Source organism: Rutidosis leptorrhynchoides, chromosome 3 (assembly GCF_046630445.1).
Source record: "Rutidosis leptorrhynchoides isolate AG116_Rl617_1_P2 chromosome 3, CSIRO_AGI_Rlap_v1, whole genome shotgun sequence".
Taxonomy (NCBI): domain Eukaryota; kingdom Viridiplantae; phylum Streptophyta; class Magnoliopsida; order Asterales; family Asteraceae; genus Rutidosis; species Rutidosis leptorrhynchoides.
The window spans coordinates 12130585-12149399 of NC_092335.1; the positions used below are offsets into that span (position 1 = coordinate 12130585).

The 18815-nt window shown below is 32.4% G+C and overlaps 2 protein-coding genes across 2 annotated transcripts; both read right to left on the reverse strand.

Moving 5' to 3' along the window:
• Positions 1-14433: 14433 nt before the first annotated feature.
• Positions 14434-15744, reverse strand: LOC139899675 (uncharacterized). The gene is made up of 4 exons (XM_071882522.1): positions 15647-15744; positions 15137-15234; positions 14885-14995; positions 14434-14783 (listed from the first exon to the last, which is right to left on the reverse strand). Exons 1-4 carry the CDS (start codon positions 15742-15744, stop codon positions 14434-14436), a joined length of 657 nt encoding a protein of 218 aa, XP_071738623.1.
• Positions 15745-17607: 1863 nt separating this feature from the next.
• On the reverse strand, positions 17608-18599 carry LOC139895744 (uncharacterized). The gene is made up of 2 exons (XM_071878282.1): positions 18354-18599; positions 17608-18121 (listed from the first exon to the last, which is right to left on the reverse strand). Exons 1-2 carry the CDS (start codon positions 18487-18489, stop codon positions 17754-17756), a joined length of 504 nt encoding a protein of 167 aa, XP_071734383.1. The 5' UTR covers positions 18490-18599; the 3' UTR covers positions 17608-17753.
• Between the last annotated feature and the right edge of the window lie 216 nt (positions 18600-18815).

The following is an 18815-nucleotide window of genomic DNA, read 5'->3' on the forward strand; positions in this document are numbered from 1 at the left end:
AACGAAACCCATCACCACTATAACCCGTTGCCACCACCACAAGAACCACCACTAACCACCATAAATCGACTACCACTTTCTCTCTCTAAAATCCCTCATTGTGAACCACCAGCACCACTTATATTTTTTTTCCTTCTTTCTGTTGCTATTCGATTACCAACAACAACGTCACTAACTAACCACTCGACCGTCACCATTAAAAATCGCAACCTGAGATCAAAATACTGCTGCGTTTTCTTTCCTTTTCTCTCTGTTACGAAACTGTAGCAAAGATGATGAAGTTACTCGCTTTTGTTATGAAGAAAGATGATAGTGATGTTACATGCTACTATTTCTGTTAAAATCTAAAAACGCGAAGGAGATGACAAACAAGGATGTGTTACAGTGATGGGTAACGAGAAGATGATTATGATGATAGATGTCGTAATGATAATGTTTTGGCATCATATAGAATCACGATAAAGATGGTGCCCGTTCGAGATATAATTATGAAGATAAGAATGATGATTAATAAGGATTGATGATAAGAAATTGATAACCTGCGAATGTAATTTTCTTCTTGTGGGTGAGGCTGTCGAAGACCAGGAAACAAGAAGACCCATATAAACCGTTGGAAATTATTAATTAATGTAACTTGGATCCATGGTATCGGGCTACCGTGATTATTTGGGTTTAAATGAGTTTAAATCGGGCTTGAGAAATTGTTTGGGCTTGTAAACTGCTGTTGGGCTGAAGCAATCTTGGGCCAGTTTATAATGCCGAATATTTTACATGTTAAATAAATAAGGATTCGGGTTATTGCAAGAAGATATCGAGGGGTTTAGTGGTTTGGTGTTTGTTGAGTGAGCGGGAGGTCGCGGGTTTGAGTCTGGGCATTAGCAATTATTTTTGGAACTTTTCTTGAGAGGTAGTTATAATTATTACTCTTACTTGTTATTATTATTATTATTAGTTTTACTATTAAAAGAATCATTATTTTTAAAATTATCATTATTTTTATTAAAATTAACATTTCTATTACCATTAAAACTATCATTATTATTTTTATTAGAATCATCATTTTATTGTTTTTATTATTACTATTACTATTTTTATGAATATTACTATTATTTTTATAATTACTAATATCATAACTATTATTATAATAACTATATTATTATTATTATTAATATTATTATTATTATTATCAATACTACTATTAATATTATTATTATTATTATTACAATAAAATTAGTTATTAAAGATACTTATATGAAACATATATAAAAGTATATATATAGAAATATACATAACAATTGAAATAATATATATAATACTAGTATTAATATATATTCGATTATGATTACATGAGTTAATATATATGAATAATATAGGTTCGTGAATCCGAGGCCAACCCTACACTTGTTAAATGTCGTCATATGTATTTTTACTACAAAATACAATATGGTGAGTTCATTTGCTCCCTTTTACTCTTTACATTTTTGGGACTGAGAATACATGCGCTGCTTTTACAACTGCTCTATTAAATGCTTTTGAAATATATTTTGAACTGCGAATACATGAAATGCCTTTATAAATGTTTGACGAGATAGACACAAGCAAAACATTCCTCGAATGAATTATTATGCAGACAGAAGTTCTGCGGATTATTATTGAATTATGTGGACATGATAATTGCCACCATTGAATTATGTGGACATGATAATTGCCACCATTGAATTATGTGTACATGATAATTGCCACCATTGAATTATGTGGACATGATAATTGCCACCAATTAAAGTGAATGTTATGTATCGAGAGAATGATTTTATACACAGGTTATGTGTATGTTATTTTTGTGCACAAGATATGTGTACGGTTACTAAGATTTATGAAAGATGATTTCGTACACGAGAAAGGTGTACTGTATTTAAAAAATATCGCATGTACATTACAGGTGGGTATAGGATTCAGGCCCATTTGTACCATGCATGATTTAAATCTTGTGGTCTATCAAAATGATGAATTTTATTGTTTTATGATAAACCTATGAACTCACCAACCTTTTGGTTGACACTTGAAAGCATGTTTATTCTCAGGTATGAAAGAAATCTTTCGCTGTGCATTTGCTCATTTTAAAGACATTATTTGGAGTCGATCATCGAAATGGAACCAGATGTTGGTGACTTCGTCCAAATGGATTAGGACGGGGTATGACAGTGTATTTGCTAATTGAAAGCAACATTTCAACGAGTCATTCATGGATAATTTGAAGGACTTGTATTTGCTAATTTGATGATGATTGCTTGCTATACTTGGAGTCTTCATTACATATCATATCAATTAAAGACATTTAATGCGTTGTTCATTATATACAATGTAATCTATTTATCTTCCGCTGCAAAACTCAATATAACGTCTCATATAGAGTCGTTCTCGTTTATAAAATTATGATTTGATATAATTAGTCACAAATACCCCAGACCCTATTTGGGGGTGTGACACAGTAATATATGTATTTAATTCGTGATTTATTATAAACTGTTTAGCGATGAAATTTAGCATACAAGCATGTATAAATATATATACTCGAGCACTAGACATGGATACACAATTAATATATAAAAGATAAATTATGAGTGCTTACGTATCAGTATTGAGATTCAATATTGTAGGAAAGTACGTAGACGTAACGGAGATGATAAACACTAGGTTTGATTCACAAATATACTCCCGAACATTACCCATAACCTCCTTGGCAATAACCCATAATTTCAATAGCTCTATCCCGCTTGAAAACCATTTTGAAAGTGACACGCTCATAATCTCGTCGTAGTATTTTATGTATAATACTAATTAATATTAATAATACTAATAATAATAAGATTAATAATAATATTAATTGTAATAATAATAATAATAATAATAATAATAATATAAATAAGTTATACGGAGTGTAAGATGAAAGAAATATATATCACAAAAACTGAATTCGATCACTTTATAAAGACTTGGCCTGAAAAAGTACCCCATGCGATCGCATGGTATTTGTGCTTCAAGGCCATGCGATCGCATGGCCCTCTGATCCAGCTCACAAACTTTTGTTTTCTTGTTTATCGACATATTTATTTATTAATATATAATATATATAATTTATATTAATTAATTATATATTATATTATATTCTCGTGCATAGTTGACTTGAAATTTTTGTTCCGATAAGTCGTACGTTGTCACTCGACTTATGTCCCGGTTCCGGTTTTCGAGTGTCCCTTCGTACGCTGAGAAAACTTGTAATTTATATTTTGGGACACGTACCTTTGTCAATATATAGCCTTAAATTATCTCTAAATTATATCACTCAAAGTGTATCTTAAACTTTCGAGTATTTTGGTCATTTACTTCTATAAATCATTGTCTCGCTATTTATTAAAATACATTTTAAAATCATTTGAAATTGTTATATCGCATATTGTTTATACATTTAAACTTAAATTCATGTAATTCATTTATGTGTCATCGTTTATTTCTCAAACGTTCTAATTAACATAACTAAATATCAATTGAATCAATAACCGAATATTATTATTGTTTTCAAATAACCTGAAGCTATATATTCATAAATATATATTCAGTATACTTAAACATGTTCTAAATATACGTTGCAAGTTGTTCATAGATTCAATTCTAACAGTTAATATTCCTTATTATTGTATGTGTCCAAATTACGTTATTTAAACAAACACTTTACCATTAATTCCAAATACCGTTAAACATGAATGATTTCCCAAATCAACATGGACCTTACAACAGAGACCCGTAATAATATCATAATCCTTAAGGGACTCAGTAAATATCTTTTAATTCAATCGTTTAGCATAATCTTTTAACTTCATAGTTAAATATATCAATCAGATAATCAAACCAATATGTTTAATGCACAGTATCGTTTACTTAACACTTTGTTACGTTTTCAAGTTATAGTATATGTATCTATTTACATATAATTGTTCGCGAATCGTTGAGAATAATCGAGGGGTAATTGAATAGTTCAATTTTTTGAGATTCAACTTCATAGACTTTGCTTATCGTGTCGGAAACGTTAAAGATTAAGTTTAAATTTGATCAGAAATTTACGGGTCATCACAGTATGCGTGGCGTACTTTACCTTATCTTCCTCAGCACATTTACTTATAGCAAACACAGATTCAACCTTTTCGGTCCATCATTTCAGTCCGACTGGTCCTTCAGTTCCATCGAATTCTAGAGGTTTACAGGCAGTGAAAGCCTTGTAGGAGCATCCTACACGGTTTCCTGTGGAGTTAACTCCACTGCTAGACCCTGAGTTATTGTTGTTTTACATTGCAGCCTGTACTGCGGCTATATTTGCTACAAGGAAAGAACGGAAGTCTTCCTCACTCATGTTCAAGTTCTGACGAGTAGTCGGTGCCATTTCCTTTAAAAATAGCCAAAAGAATTAAGTTAATCATATAGAATATTAAGAGTAGTCAATAGTATTCCGTAGCATAATATGAACTCATTCATAAAAGCTTTTTCCTTCATATTAGCGTTTTATAAGTTTTAATTCGGGTAATACCTACCCGTTAAGTTTATACTTAGTAGCTAACATACAATTCAACTACTACAATTCTATATGAAAACTGATTATAATAATATTTCATATTCAAACTTTTATACAATATTTTGCAAACTTACAATACCGCTATTTTACATATAGCATGAAATATAGCACATAAAAACTCTGATACAAAACAGTTGCAAAGACAATTTTAGTTAATACGCAAGTCGTTCAACAAAGGCAATAAAGACACGTAATTCATACGTCCAGAAACAAGTTATGCATTCTGGTTTTACTATGACTACTTCCCATCCTTGGTCTTGTGGAACATAACCGTTGTGACCGTTGACAAGACAGCATGTTGTAAGGTCGTCAAAAGGATGAGGGTTTCGTAATGCCCAACAGCCCCGTAATAATCTAAAAACCTTGTTTCTCATCTCAACTACAGAGTCCATCACTTGTGGGAATGTTTTATTTAAAAGTTGCAACCCAATGTTCTTTTTCTCAATTTGATGAGAAGCGAACATTATTAACCCGTAAGCATAACATGCTTCTTTATGTTGCATGTTAGAAGCTCTTTCTAACTCACAAAATCCTATGTTGAGATATGTTGAGTCAAAATAGGTTCTTAACCCGTAGCGTAAAATTACATTTGGGTTCCCCCATTTAACGCTTTAAAGAAAACACGGCGTAACTTACGGTCTCCTCAATGTGATATACCCCACCTATCAAAAGAAAGCCTTTTATAAACTAAGGCATTTCTGGAAAGTCTTTCAAATGTTTGACAAGTTAATTTCGCCATAACTAAATGTGCTGATGAATTCTGACCGACTCTAGACAAGATTTCCTCAATCATATCCTCTGGTAGGTCTTCTAAAATATTCGGTTGTCTACCCTTAACGTCCATTTTGTTTTTATACTGTAAAATAGACAAGGATTAGATTCGTAAAAGATAATTAACAAACAATACAAGCAATTTTTACATAGAACATAAAAGTACAAGCACACTATATTACATATATTACACAACGTGATTACAACTCTTTAATCCGACTCACTCGTTTCTTCTTCTTTGGACTTGGTTCGTTTTGCTAATTTCCTAGGGATATATGACGCTTCCCTAATACGAGCTGTCGTTTTCCACAATGGTTTAGAAAAACCTGGTGGTTTAGAGGTTCTCGGGTTATTGTTACAATTTAGGAAATACGGATGTTGCCGATACATATAAAATTCATCGGAGTTGGAATCAGGTTTCTCTATTTTTATACCTTTTCCCTTATTTTCTTTTGCTTTATTAAATTAGGTCGAGGTAATTTCTATAACATCGTCGGAATCCTCATCGGGATCCGATTCATCGAAAAATTGGTAATCTTCCCAATATTTTGCTTCCTCGGCGGAAACACCATTGATCATTATTAACTTTGGTCCGTTGGTTGAGGATTTTCTTTTATTTAATTGATTTACTGTAGGTATCAATATTTCTTCCTCCGGAACTTCTTCTTCTTCCGGTTCCTCTTCTTCTGGTTCCTCCTCTTCCGGTTCCTCTTCTTCCGGTTCCTCCTCTTCCGGTTCCTCTTCGGGAATTTGTGAATCTTTCCAAAATATATTCGACTTTTCATTATTATTAGGTGAGTCGATGGGATTTGTACTAGAGGTAGACATCTATCACGCAATATCAAACACGTTAAGAGATTAATATATCACATAATATTTACATGTAACAATTTGTAGTTTCCAACAAAAAAATATTAAGCAATCATTTTTAAAGAAAAAACGGTCGAAGTCCAGACTCACTAATGTATCCTAACAAACTCGATAAGACACACTATTTCTGGTTCTCTAAGACCAACGCTCGGATACCAACTGAAATGTCCCGTTCATATTGATTATAAACGTTCCATATTAATTGATTTAGTCGCGAGGTTTTGACCTCTATATGAGACGTTTTTCAAAGACTGCATTCGATTTTAAAACAAACCATAACCTTTAAAATATTACGACGATTATCAAATAATGATAATCTAAAATATAGAGTTTTTCACACGACCATTACATAATGGTTTACAATAATATTACACATCAACATAAGTCTTCGAATGCAGTTTTTAAACAATATTATTCAAGCATGGACTCCAAATCTTGTCCTTAATTTAGTATGCAACAGCGGAAGCTCTTAAAAATCACCTGAGAATAAACATGCTTAAAACGTCAACAAAATTGTTGGTAAGTTATAGTTTTAACCTACATATTATTAAATCATAATAATAGACCACAAGATTTTATTTTTATAACACATCTCTTATCAGGCATTTCGCAAACTGCATAGAGATAAAAATCATTCATATGTTGAACACCTGGTAACCGACATTAACTTAATGCATAGAATATCCCCAAAACAGAACCTCTCGTCTGTATAATAATCTCAAAGTATTAAATCATCTATAACCTGAATGGGAGTTGTTAAGCCCAATAGATCTATCTTTAGGATTCACGTCAATTAGGGGGCCATTTCCCTAATTTTTAGGCTACCAGACTTGAAGGGCGATATTCAGTTTAATAATCCAACCATAGAATGTAGTTTTGCATACTTGTGTCTATTTTGTAAAACATTTATAAAGCTGCATGTATTCTCATCCCAAAATATTAGATTTTAAAAGTGGGACTATAACTCACTTTCACAGATTTTTACTTCGTCGGGAAGTAAGACTTGGCCACTGGTCGATTCACGAACCTATAACAAATATGTACATATATATCAAAGTATGTTCAAAATATATTTACAACATTTTTTAATACGTTTTAATGTTTTAAATATTTTCAGTCAGCTGTCCTCGTTAGTAACCTACAACTAGTTGTCCATAGTTAGATGTACATAAATAAATTGATATATATATTATCTTGAACCAATCCACGACCCAGTGTATACATGTTTCAGGCTAAATCACAACTCAAAGTATATATATATTTGGAATCAACCTCAACCCTGTATAGCTAACTCCAACATTACTGCATATAGAGTGTCTATAGTTGTTCCAAATAATATATATAGATGGGTCGATATGATATGTCAAAACATTTGCATACGTGTCTATGGTATCCCAAGATTACAAAATATATTAGAATACATGTATAATACAATATAAGTTAGCTAGGATATGATTTGTATAGATTTGTTACCCATTTTTACGTAGCTACAACAAGTAAAAATATTCAATCTTGTTTTACCCATAACTTCTTCGTTTTAAATCCGTTTTGAGTGAATCTAATTGCTATGGTTTCATATTGAAATTAAGTTTATGAATCTATATAGAAAAAGTATAAGTTTATAGTCAGAAATATAAGTTACAAGTCAGTTTTGTAAAGGTAGTTATTTCAGTCGAAAGAATGACGTCTGGATGACCATTTTGGAAAACATACTTCCATTTTGAGTTTAATCATGATTTTTGGATATAGTTTCATGTTCATAAGAAAAATCATTTTCCCATAAGAACAACTTTTAAATCAAAGTTTATCATAGTTTTTAATTAACTAACCCAAAACAGCCCGCGGTGTTACTACGACGGCGTATATCCAGTTTTACGGTGTTTTTCGTGTTTTCAGGTTTTAAATCATTAAGTTAGCATATCATATAGATATAGAACATGTGTTTAGTTGATTTTAAAATTCAAGTTAGAAGGATTAACTTTTGTTTGTGAACAAGTTTAGAATTAACTAAAGTATGTTCTAGTGATTATAAGTTTAAACCTTTGAATAAGGTAGTTTTATATATATGAATTGAATGATGTTATGAACATCATTACTACCTCAGGTTTTGTGGATAAACCCACTGGAAATGAGAAAAATATATCTAGCTTCAAAGAATCCTTGGATGGCTTGAAAGTTCTTGAAGCAGAATCATGACACGAAAACAAGTTCAAGTAAGATTTCCACTCGAAATAAGATTGTTATAGTTATAGAAATTGAATCAAAATTTGAATATGAGTATTAACTTGTATTAGAAAGATATCTTACTATAAATAAGAAAGATTTTTTGAGGTTGGATGGTCACTTTACAAGATTGGAAGTAAGCTAGCAAACTTGGAAGTATTCTTGATTTTATGGAACTAGAACTTATAGAATTTATGAAGAACACTTAGAACTTGAAGATAGAACTTGAGAGAGATCAATTTGATGAAGAAAATTTATGAATGAAAGTGTTTGTAGGTATTTTTAGTCGTTGGTATATGGATTAGATATAAAGGATGTGTAATTTTGTTTACATGTAAATAAGTCATGAATGATTACTAATATTTTTATAATTTTATGAGATATTTCATGCTAGTTGCCAAATGATAGTTCTCACATGTGTTAGGTGACTCACATGGGCTGCTAAGAGATGATCATTGGAGTGTATATACCAATAGTACATACATCTAAAAGCTGTGTATTGTATGAGTACGAATACGGGTGCATACGAGTAGAATTGTTGATGAAACTGAACGAGGATGTAATTGTAAGCATTTTTGTTAAGTAGAAGTATTTTGATAAGTGTCTTGAAGTCTTTCAAAAGTGTATAAATACATATTAAAACACTACATGTATATACATTTTAACTGAGTCGTTAAGTCATCGTTAGTCGTTACATGTAAATGTTGTTTTGAAGCCTTTAGGTTAACGATCATGTTAAGTGTTGTTAACCCATTGTTTATTATATCAAATGAGATGTTAAATTATTACATTATCATGATATTATGATATATTAATATATCTTAATATGATATTTATACAATTAAATGTCGTTACAACGATAATCGTTACATATATGTCTCGTTTCGAAATCATTAAGTTAGTAGTCTTGTTTTTACATATGTAGTTCATTGTTAATATACTTAATGATATGTTTACTTATCATAATGCCATGTTAACTATATATATATCCATATATATGACATCATATAGTTTTTACAAGTTTTAACGTTCGTGAATCACCGGTCAACTTGGGTGGTCAATTGTCTATACAAAACCTATTTCAATTAATCAAGTCTTAACAAGTTTGATTGCTTAAAATGTTGGAAACACTTAATCATATAAATATCAATTTCATTTAATATATATAAACATGAAAAAGTTCGAGTCACTACACATCTACTAAACCTTATGGTAAGTTTTTTTTTTATAATATAAAATTTGTTGATGCTGGAAGAATACTGAGTAAAAATAAAGGATAATATGGGTTCTGTGATGGGCGCAAGATCAATCTTGCATCCTTGTGTAGTGAAGACGCAAGGTCCATTCTTGCGACCTTGCGCCTGTGTTTTTAGGCTACGCAAGATGGAGACTTGCGTGTTCATTTACGAGTCGCAAGATTTGTCCTTGCGCCCTTGCGCCTTCATCTTATGTCTTATGGCCAACGCAAGAGTAGTCTTGCGTCATCAGTAACGAGGCGCAAGGTTTGTCTTGTGTCCTTGCGCCTCGTTAAAAAGAAGACGCAAGGTTAACCTTGCGTCCTTGCGCCTGTTTTTCTAACTTTGCTGTTTTTTTTACAGGACGATTGTCCGAAGAATAAACGACCTTTTCGTACTCTGCATCCCACTGCTATTGAGAGTGGATGTCAATGGTGGATAAAAAGTTGCCAATACTTTGAAGGGACAGAAGTTGATGAGGAAGTTGAAGAACCTGTTGAAGATGAACTGCAACATGAGGAAGATGGTGGTGAAGAACAGCAGGACCAATCTCAATCTCAATCTCAATCTCAATCTCAAACAAACATATCTATTGATGCAAAGGAATTATACAATTCTTTGGTGAAACGAATGGATAGGCAAGAAAAAGAGCTGCAAGAGTGTAGAAAACAAATCACTGATCACGAGAAACGAATATATGAACAAGAGAAGCGATTATCAGAACAAGAGCAACATCAAGATGAGGATTTACTTGGTCGATCCTACTCAGACAATGAAAACGACAAATCAGCTCAACGGATTAGACGTGGAATGAGAGATCGACGACCAACACGTGTGCTAAGCTCCCCTTTCACAACACCAGGATACAGAAAACCAATCGGGAAGGTAAGCCTGTAATTACAGTTTTTTTACCTTATACTTGCACTTTTTTTATTAATTTTTGTAAGTAAACAGGCTGATTTTGTTAAAAAATTAGGCGCAAGGTATGGCCTTGCGTCCTTGCGCATGTTGAGCCAAACAGGCGCAAGGTAATATTTTGTGACCTTGCGCCTCGGTTACAAATGTAGCGCAAGGTTTGTCCTTGCATCTTTGCGTCTGGAGCAAGGTGTACCTTGCGCCCTTGCGCCATCTTGACTGACTTTTTTAAATCACAGCTATCAGATGTTGTTGCTCGGAAAGTGAAAAGGCTGAGGGTTTCTGAGGCTGAAGAGGTGGTTAATCTAGATACTGAAGAACAAGAAAGAGAAGAACCTCACCCTAATGTTGAAGAAACTGTTGTTGCTCCAATTGTGAAAAAGCATAAAAGGTCGCAAAAGGATTGGGTTAATGACGAGGAAGTTTGGTCGATGGTAGACAAACTAGTGAATGATCAAGGAACTCTACTACCACCACCACCAAATGCTTGGAGAGATGGTAGAAAGCACGTTGGGCCTTCAAAAGATCCGAAGAGTATGGCGGAAAATAAGCAAGAAACGCGGTGCATATTCATTAGTACCCAGGTACCCACCCTTTAAATGTGTAGCATCGACGATGATTATCGGGCGGACATGTTGCACAAATGATCGAATCTGCATGAAATTTTCACAGTATATATCAAAAACTTTCACATTATGTGTACGTATTTTAATTGATTTTTGCTAATATATATTTACTTACAACTACGCCAATGAACATGTAACACATCACAAACTTATTTTCTTTGTCGGTAACTAAATTGGTGATGGTTCCCGGGTTGTAGATCTTAAGGTTATGAAGGTAAATGAGAAGCATTCTAAAGGAGTCATCACTACTGCCACGTAACATCTCTATTGCTTGACACTTGGCCCTCCATGCTTGATTGTATGATACGCTCACTCTAAACCGATTGGCTACATCATCACGTATATCTTTTAGTTTATACTCTCGATTTGCAGCCTTGAACGAATCCATAAGAATACTACCCAACACCTTTTTAGTAGCATGTTTATTGTTTCCCATAATTTGTGTGCGTGAGTATGTGTGTACGTCATGCAACTTCTTAACCATAAAGTTTTCAGTGTGCCTTATTTTGTATGCACTACATTTCCACTCACAATTTGGCAACACACATTTAGCGGTGTACCGAGATTTGTCCGACTTTACAGGATTTATTTGAAAGTTTTCTTCAAGGCATTTTGTAAATAGCTGGTTTAGGAATTCTTCCTTGTTCGAAAACGTTTGACGAACTTTGACCAAATCAGATACCTGATACGTGGTTGGAATTGGGGTCGTAAATTTGGGGTTTTCTTCATCTTGCTGACTGTGTAGAGTTGGCATATTCCAGAATAATCTTGTTTTTCTTCATCTTCTTCATCTTCATCTTCCTCGTCACTTGCTTCATCCGATTCACTAGACGCAACAACAGGTATAAACGGGTTCTCTATTTTTTTTATTTTACACACGTTCTCGGCACCATGGTTAAAGAAATCAAATTCTTCTGTGTTTGGAGGTGGTATTTCAGCCTGTTCTTCTTCCAAATGGTGTGTTTCGAGGTTTGGTTCGGAATTGTCTATTCGTAGGGTTTCTTGCAGATGGTGTGTTTGTTTGTTTGGTTGAGACTCGAGTATTCGGAGGTTTTGTTGGAGATGGTGTGTTTGTGAATTTTGTTGGGGCTGCAGTGTTTCTAGGCTTTGTTGGAGATGGTGTGTTTGTGGATTTTGTTGGGGTTGAAGCATTCTTACTTTGTCGACAACATAAATATCAATAGGCTCGTTTGAGACAGCGTGTTTTAAAAACTCAAAAAAATCTTCGTGATCATCAGTAATATCAAAAATATGATTATTATCAATATATCTCAGCGAAACAGGTGCATTAGGTGGCAATTCAATTTTTTTTAGAACTTTCCTTAACAATACTCTTCGATTTATTGGTTTTTGTGGAGCAAGTGGTAGTTTTAATCTGGTTCTAAAAGAATCAAGAGGCAAATACATAGGTATGTTGTTAACAAATTCAAAATTACCCCCACAACATACATGAACAACAAATGCTTCATCATTACTACAGCTCATTAATACACAAATTAGTGAAAAAATAGATAAAAGTGTACTTTAACGATGCTCTAATGACATGATCTATTTAGAAATGAAGTGAAATGAAATTGGTTATCTGGAGTTCTAACATCAATAAATACACAGGAACAAAATCTTATCCGTAAAGGTACAAAAAATCTAACAAAATCTTATCCAGAATCAGAAAAAATCCATCCAGATAAGGCGCAAGGCGCAAGGACGCAAGTCATGCGCCTTGCGTTCTTACGCAAGGGCGCAAGTCGCAAGGCCGCAAGGACTAATGATCCTTGCGCCTTGCGCGGGCAAATTCTCAATTATTTTTTTTTTTTTAGGGTTCCAGCTCAGAAAGGGGTAAAAAATGAGCAAATAGGTGATAAGCCCTAACATTCACCACAGGCCCAATAATCTGACTCAAAACTTCAAAGGGTTCCTTCTTTATATGCAAGTTCAATTTAGGCTACTCAAGGTAAAACCTGGAAATTGGACTTCATGTGTCGGCAGGGTTGACTCTATTTAATAAGAGAACCATGAATTAAATTGAAATGAAACATATGTGACCAAAGATCACAAAACTTTCACATACATAGGTCTCGTTGAGTATATTGTGGGCTTTAAAATTTTAAACGCTTTCTTGGGTTCTATTTATCAAGAAGTCAGTTATAACGGAGTTTAGGACTTTTAACTTTATCTACAACAACTCTGTTAGACTATTTGTGGCATTTTTTTGTGATGTCACTTGCCTTTTTGCACTTTTTAAATGAGTATGACGTGTTTTTTTTTTGAGTAGAGTAGTGATTGTGTTTCTTTTTAGTGTTATTTTTTAGTGAAATGCTGAGGTGCATTTTATTTTTCTTTTTCCTGTTTTATTTATTTGTATTTTTATTATTATATAATTATATTTATATTTTTAAAATATTTTTAAACTATAACGGCTATATTATGGAACCCTTTTTTATTTTTATTTTATTTTTTGTTTAAAAAAAAGGGCTAGTTTTTACCCCTATAACACTTCATCTCTTCTAAAACTCTCAAATCATAACACACACAGTTCGAAATGAGTTCGTTGAATGTTTGCTTTAAAGTTCTTTACGAAGGTGAATTTGATCGAGAATTGATGGATTATACCCCGTACGAAACACGTGATTATTTAATAGATGTGCGTCAGTGTCCTAATTATTTGACGCTGCTTGAGTTGCTCCAGCAAGACATACCTTACATGTTCAAACAAGTATGGTTTTTCAAAAAACCCAACGATTTTGCCTCGCTACTTGAAGAAGATCACGATTGGTTTGGTGTGATTGGGCGAGCCTTGTTACGTAATCAACCAATTACGCTTTACACCGAATGGAGGGATGAAAACTACGCCATTGAGGAAAGTGAAGATGAAGCTGTACCTGAATCTCAGCCGTGGCAGCAATACGATATTCGCGATTACGAAGATTGATGAATGTGTTTGTTGAAGATAGCCGTTAGGAATTAAAGTAATCGTTTTAGGAACTAAGTTGTTTTTCTATTTTTTGGAATTAATGTAATCGTTTTAGGAATTATTATAATAAACGGCTATATTTTATGGATGCCAATAAATTAATACAAGTAAACATGAATTACATTAATTGAAATTACTAAAAAAAATTACATAATTTTAAAATTCCTTAACGAAACTAGAAAATACATAACAAATTAATTACTCATTATTATTATCGGTCTGAAAGTAAGGTGATAAGTTCCAAATGTGCTTGGTTAAATCTGCCTCTAACTGTTTGTGAACTTGCTTGTCTCTTATTTCCTCAACCCTTGCATCTCGATCCCTCAAATCCCGTTGCAACCTTCGTGGTAGGTTCCTTTGTATCATTCTTTCTTCTCTCCTTCCAATAGCAAAACCGTTATTTTCTTGAATCATGTTATGTAATACAATACAAGCATACATATGTCTTCTAATTTTGTTGAAGTCTTTAGATCTTGCCGGAGTTTCTAACATTGCAAATCTACCATGTAATACTCCAAATGCACACTCAATATCTTTCCTTGCACTTTCTTGAAAACGTTTAAATTTTTTACGTGGTTCGTCAATTGGATTATGGGGCGCTTTTACCAACAAAGCCCAATCTAGGTATATACCATCACCTAGGTAATACCTCTTTCGTAGTGACGCCCGTTGACATCAAATGGTGAAGGTGGAGCAGTTCCATCTTTTATAGTGTTGAAAATTGGTGAGGTATTTAAAACGTTAATGTCATTGTTCGAACCTTCCATACCAAAGAATGCATGCTATATCCACAAATCTTGTGAGGCGACTGCTTCAAGCATAACAGAAGGCCCTTTTTGATCACCTCTTGTGTATTGTCCTTGTCAAGCAACGTGACAATTCTTTCACTCCCAATGCATACAATCAATACTACCAAGCATACCCGGTAAACCATGTTTTTGTGCGTGAAAATTATAAAGTCTAGTAATATCTTCGGTAGTTGGTTTTCGCAAATATTCTCTAGCAAACAAATGAAATACGCATTTGCAAAAATAATCTAAATATAAAGCAGCTGTTTTCTCACCTATTTTTAAATATTCGTCAAACAAATCGGGTGTAGTTCCATACGCCATTTGACGTATGGCCGCTATACACTTTTGGAGAATCGTCAAACTTTGACGACCTGTTGCATCAGGACGTTTCCCTAAAAAACAAAAAAATATTCAGGAATATCGATACTATTAAAATTAGATTTACCTTCTACAATTCGGAGAAATAACTGACGACTCATTCGAAAACGTCTCTTAAATTTTTTTCGGGATAATTTGGTGTCTCCGAAAAATAATCATCGTATAACCTTAAAGCAGCATCTTCACGATCCCTAGGAATATAAACCCGACTTCGAGGGAATCGTGAACTACTTGCCTCTCACTTGACTTCTTCTTCCGTTAAAGTATTAACAAAACTAACAATTTTTTCATCATCGGAATCATCATCAAGAAACTCGAGCATCTTGTATGTTTCGTCCATTGTGAACATTATTCGATTTAAGAAAAGAAGTAGGAAAGTAGGATGTATGTGTATAACTAAAAAGAAATGTAATGTAATGCAATGTAATATATATATATATATATATATATATATATATATATATATATATATATATATATATATATATATATATATATATATATATAGAAAAAAACTGATTTTTTTTTTAAATGGCAACGGCTATATCTCGTGACCCAACCACATCTAGCCTCGTTTCTTTGCTTCAAATGCCAAAGTGACGCCCGGAAGTGCTGGAGGGATACAGTCGAATTTGACGTTTGGCTGCCACTTGAACAAGTGACCCCGTCACTTATGCCCGTTACAGATGGTCTTATAAATCATTCTGAATGTCAATCATCATGTTAAAAAGAGGTTAATCTAGCCATCAAAATGTAACTAACAACCGTCAACTAAAAAACAGGGCGTAGTGAAAATGATGTCCCACCAAAGTACTAACGATAACAAACCTTTTAGCAAGTCCTAGCCATTGTAATTCGATATCTATAAGCGTAGCATGAGGTTTCAAACATCGGTTATTAATCTAACAATGAAATGATGCGATTTAGAATAGGCATTAGAAGAACCTCATAATTCTTATTACTTTATTTAAAATATTAAATTAAAATATCATAGTAAAAGAAAACCAAATAAGATATAACAACAAATTTGGAATTGAATGACCCTCTACGTTACGCTACTATACGAAGCGTTCATTTGAAAATGAGTCAAAAGGCATTCATTAATTAAGTATAATATGGTAAATGGTTTTGAGGTCCTCAAACAAAGGGCTTAACAATATAAATATAAACTCATAATATTTTATTATTTGATTATCACAATAATTTATTATTATGTTATAATAGTTTTATTTTAATAGCAAACACACTCTTTTGTTGCTCGAACTCAAAATCTCAAACTTGATAGCGTTAATTAGAACAGAAGCCATTTGATATTATAATATTGACTGATTGGCTATCAGTGTCGAACCCTACAAAACAAATATTAAAGTGTTGTATATATAGTAATTGTATATGAACTTTAAAGTGAATATTATTAAACTTTATTATTATTATTATTATTATTTAAAGTGAATATTATTAAACTTTATTATTATTATTATTATTATTATTATTATTATTATTATTATTATTATTATTATTATTATTATTATTATTATTATTATTATTATTATCATCATCATCATCATCATCATCATCATCATCATCATCATCATCATCATCATCATCATTATTATTATTATTATTATTATTATTATTATTATTATTATTATTATTATTATTATTATTATTATTATTATTATTATTATTATTATTATTATTATTATTATTATTATTATTATTAAACTTTAACGATAACTTAACAACTTAAGAGTCGTAGTTGAAAAAATTCCATAAAATATACTCTTTCTAAAAAATATTTCTTTCATCATATTCATTTCATATTTCTGATAAAATATACTCTTTAACAAATACTACTTTCATCATAAGCATTTCATATTTCTGATAATTATTATGTCACCAAAAATTCCCTTCACTGATATCTATATCATTAAACTCAGAATTTGGTTATGAATGGATGATATCAGCTAAAAAATAAAATATATAAATTCAACACGTATTTATGAAGAGCTAAATTAGTTAGGACTCGCTAAAATTGATATTGGTCATTTTAATACAAGTAGTGAGTAGTAAACAGTTATCGGGATTTATAAATTTTCATTTAGGCTACTAAACTTAAAAGCAATTTTGAAAGATTTATTTCACATTCACATAAACAACTAATGAAACAATTATGTGACGAGAATACTCATTGTACCTCACAAATTTTAAACTTCTTTTTTGATTTCATACGAAACATAAAATTTAGATACAAATAGAATAAATGATTCAAAGTTCATTTAAGCCCATGAACATTTTATCCAATAACAAATAAAAACATAGACCAATAATTATTGTCATGCCTTATTACTATGACAAAAAAGAAAACATTGTTTTCCTTACTTTCTTAATCCTATAACTTTTCTTAAACCCGCCACCAAAACACAACGTAGACGTCGGTGAATCACCACTACAATCATCCTCAATCCGAAACATTGCCGGAGAAGACTGTGACGAGTTCAAATGCGATGACAACGATGAAGATGAAGATACAGAGCAAGATGAAAACGACGACGTTTTCCTTGAAGAAGCAAGAAAAAAGTCACGTAAAGAACCGGGTTTCCTTGAATAGTTACTTATATCCCTTGATGAGTTGTACTTTTGGTTGCTTTGATTGTACGATGGCGGTGGAGTAAGCGGAGGGAGACATGATTCCGTGAGTACATGTTTAGGAGTACCTGCATTGATCCATATAATTATCTTATTAGAGTAATACATTGATTAATAAGATTTATATATACAAAAAAACATTAGCTTCTAGATTTACAAATTCATATTAGCATTGTTAGTTGAAACTGTCGAAAAGGATTACGAGTATGTTGAACATAAAAAGTTTTTAGAAGAAAATGAAAAGAAAATAATCGTATTTTGGTAGGGGCAAATGACCCTTTAATATATATAATGTTGTACCTGGTTGTGATTCCCACATGAACGGCACAGATGAAGCCTTTCCGTAGTACAATACTCTGAATGATTCACCAATACCATTTTCTTGTTGTAGTTTGAATTCTACTGCTCTTGGTGTTGTTATTTTTTCTCTACGCATTTTAATTTAATTATAATATGAATATGAATATGAATATGAATGATTGAAAGTTGAAGTTGAGTAGATTTAAAGAGAATGAAAACAAGGCAGGTAGGTGTGCTTTGTGTTTATCATGTTAAATTGATTGATGACGGATATAGTGTCACGGTGGTATATATGGCACTCGATGTGCAAGTCTTGGTGCATGTGTTACAACATGTGTTTGACCATTGTTTGACTTTGTGTACAAGTTTTTTTCCATATAGTACAACCATATACATGTGCTTACTACTTCAACACATGCTTACTAACTGAAAGGAATAAGATACTGATATATGAATTCGAAT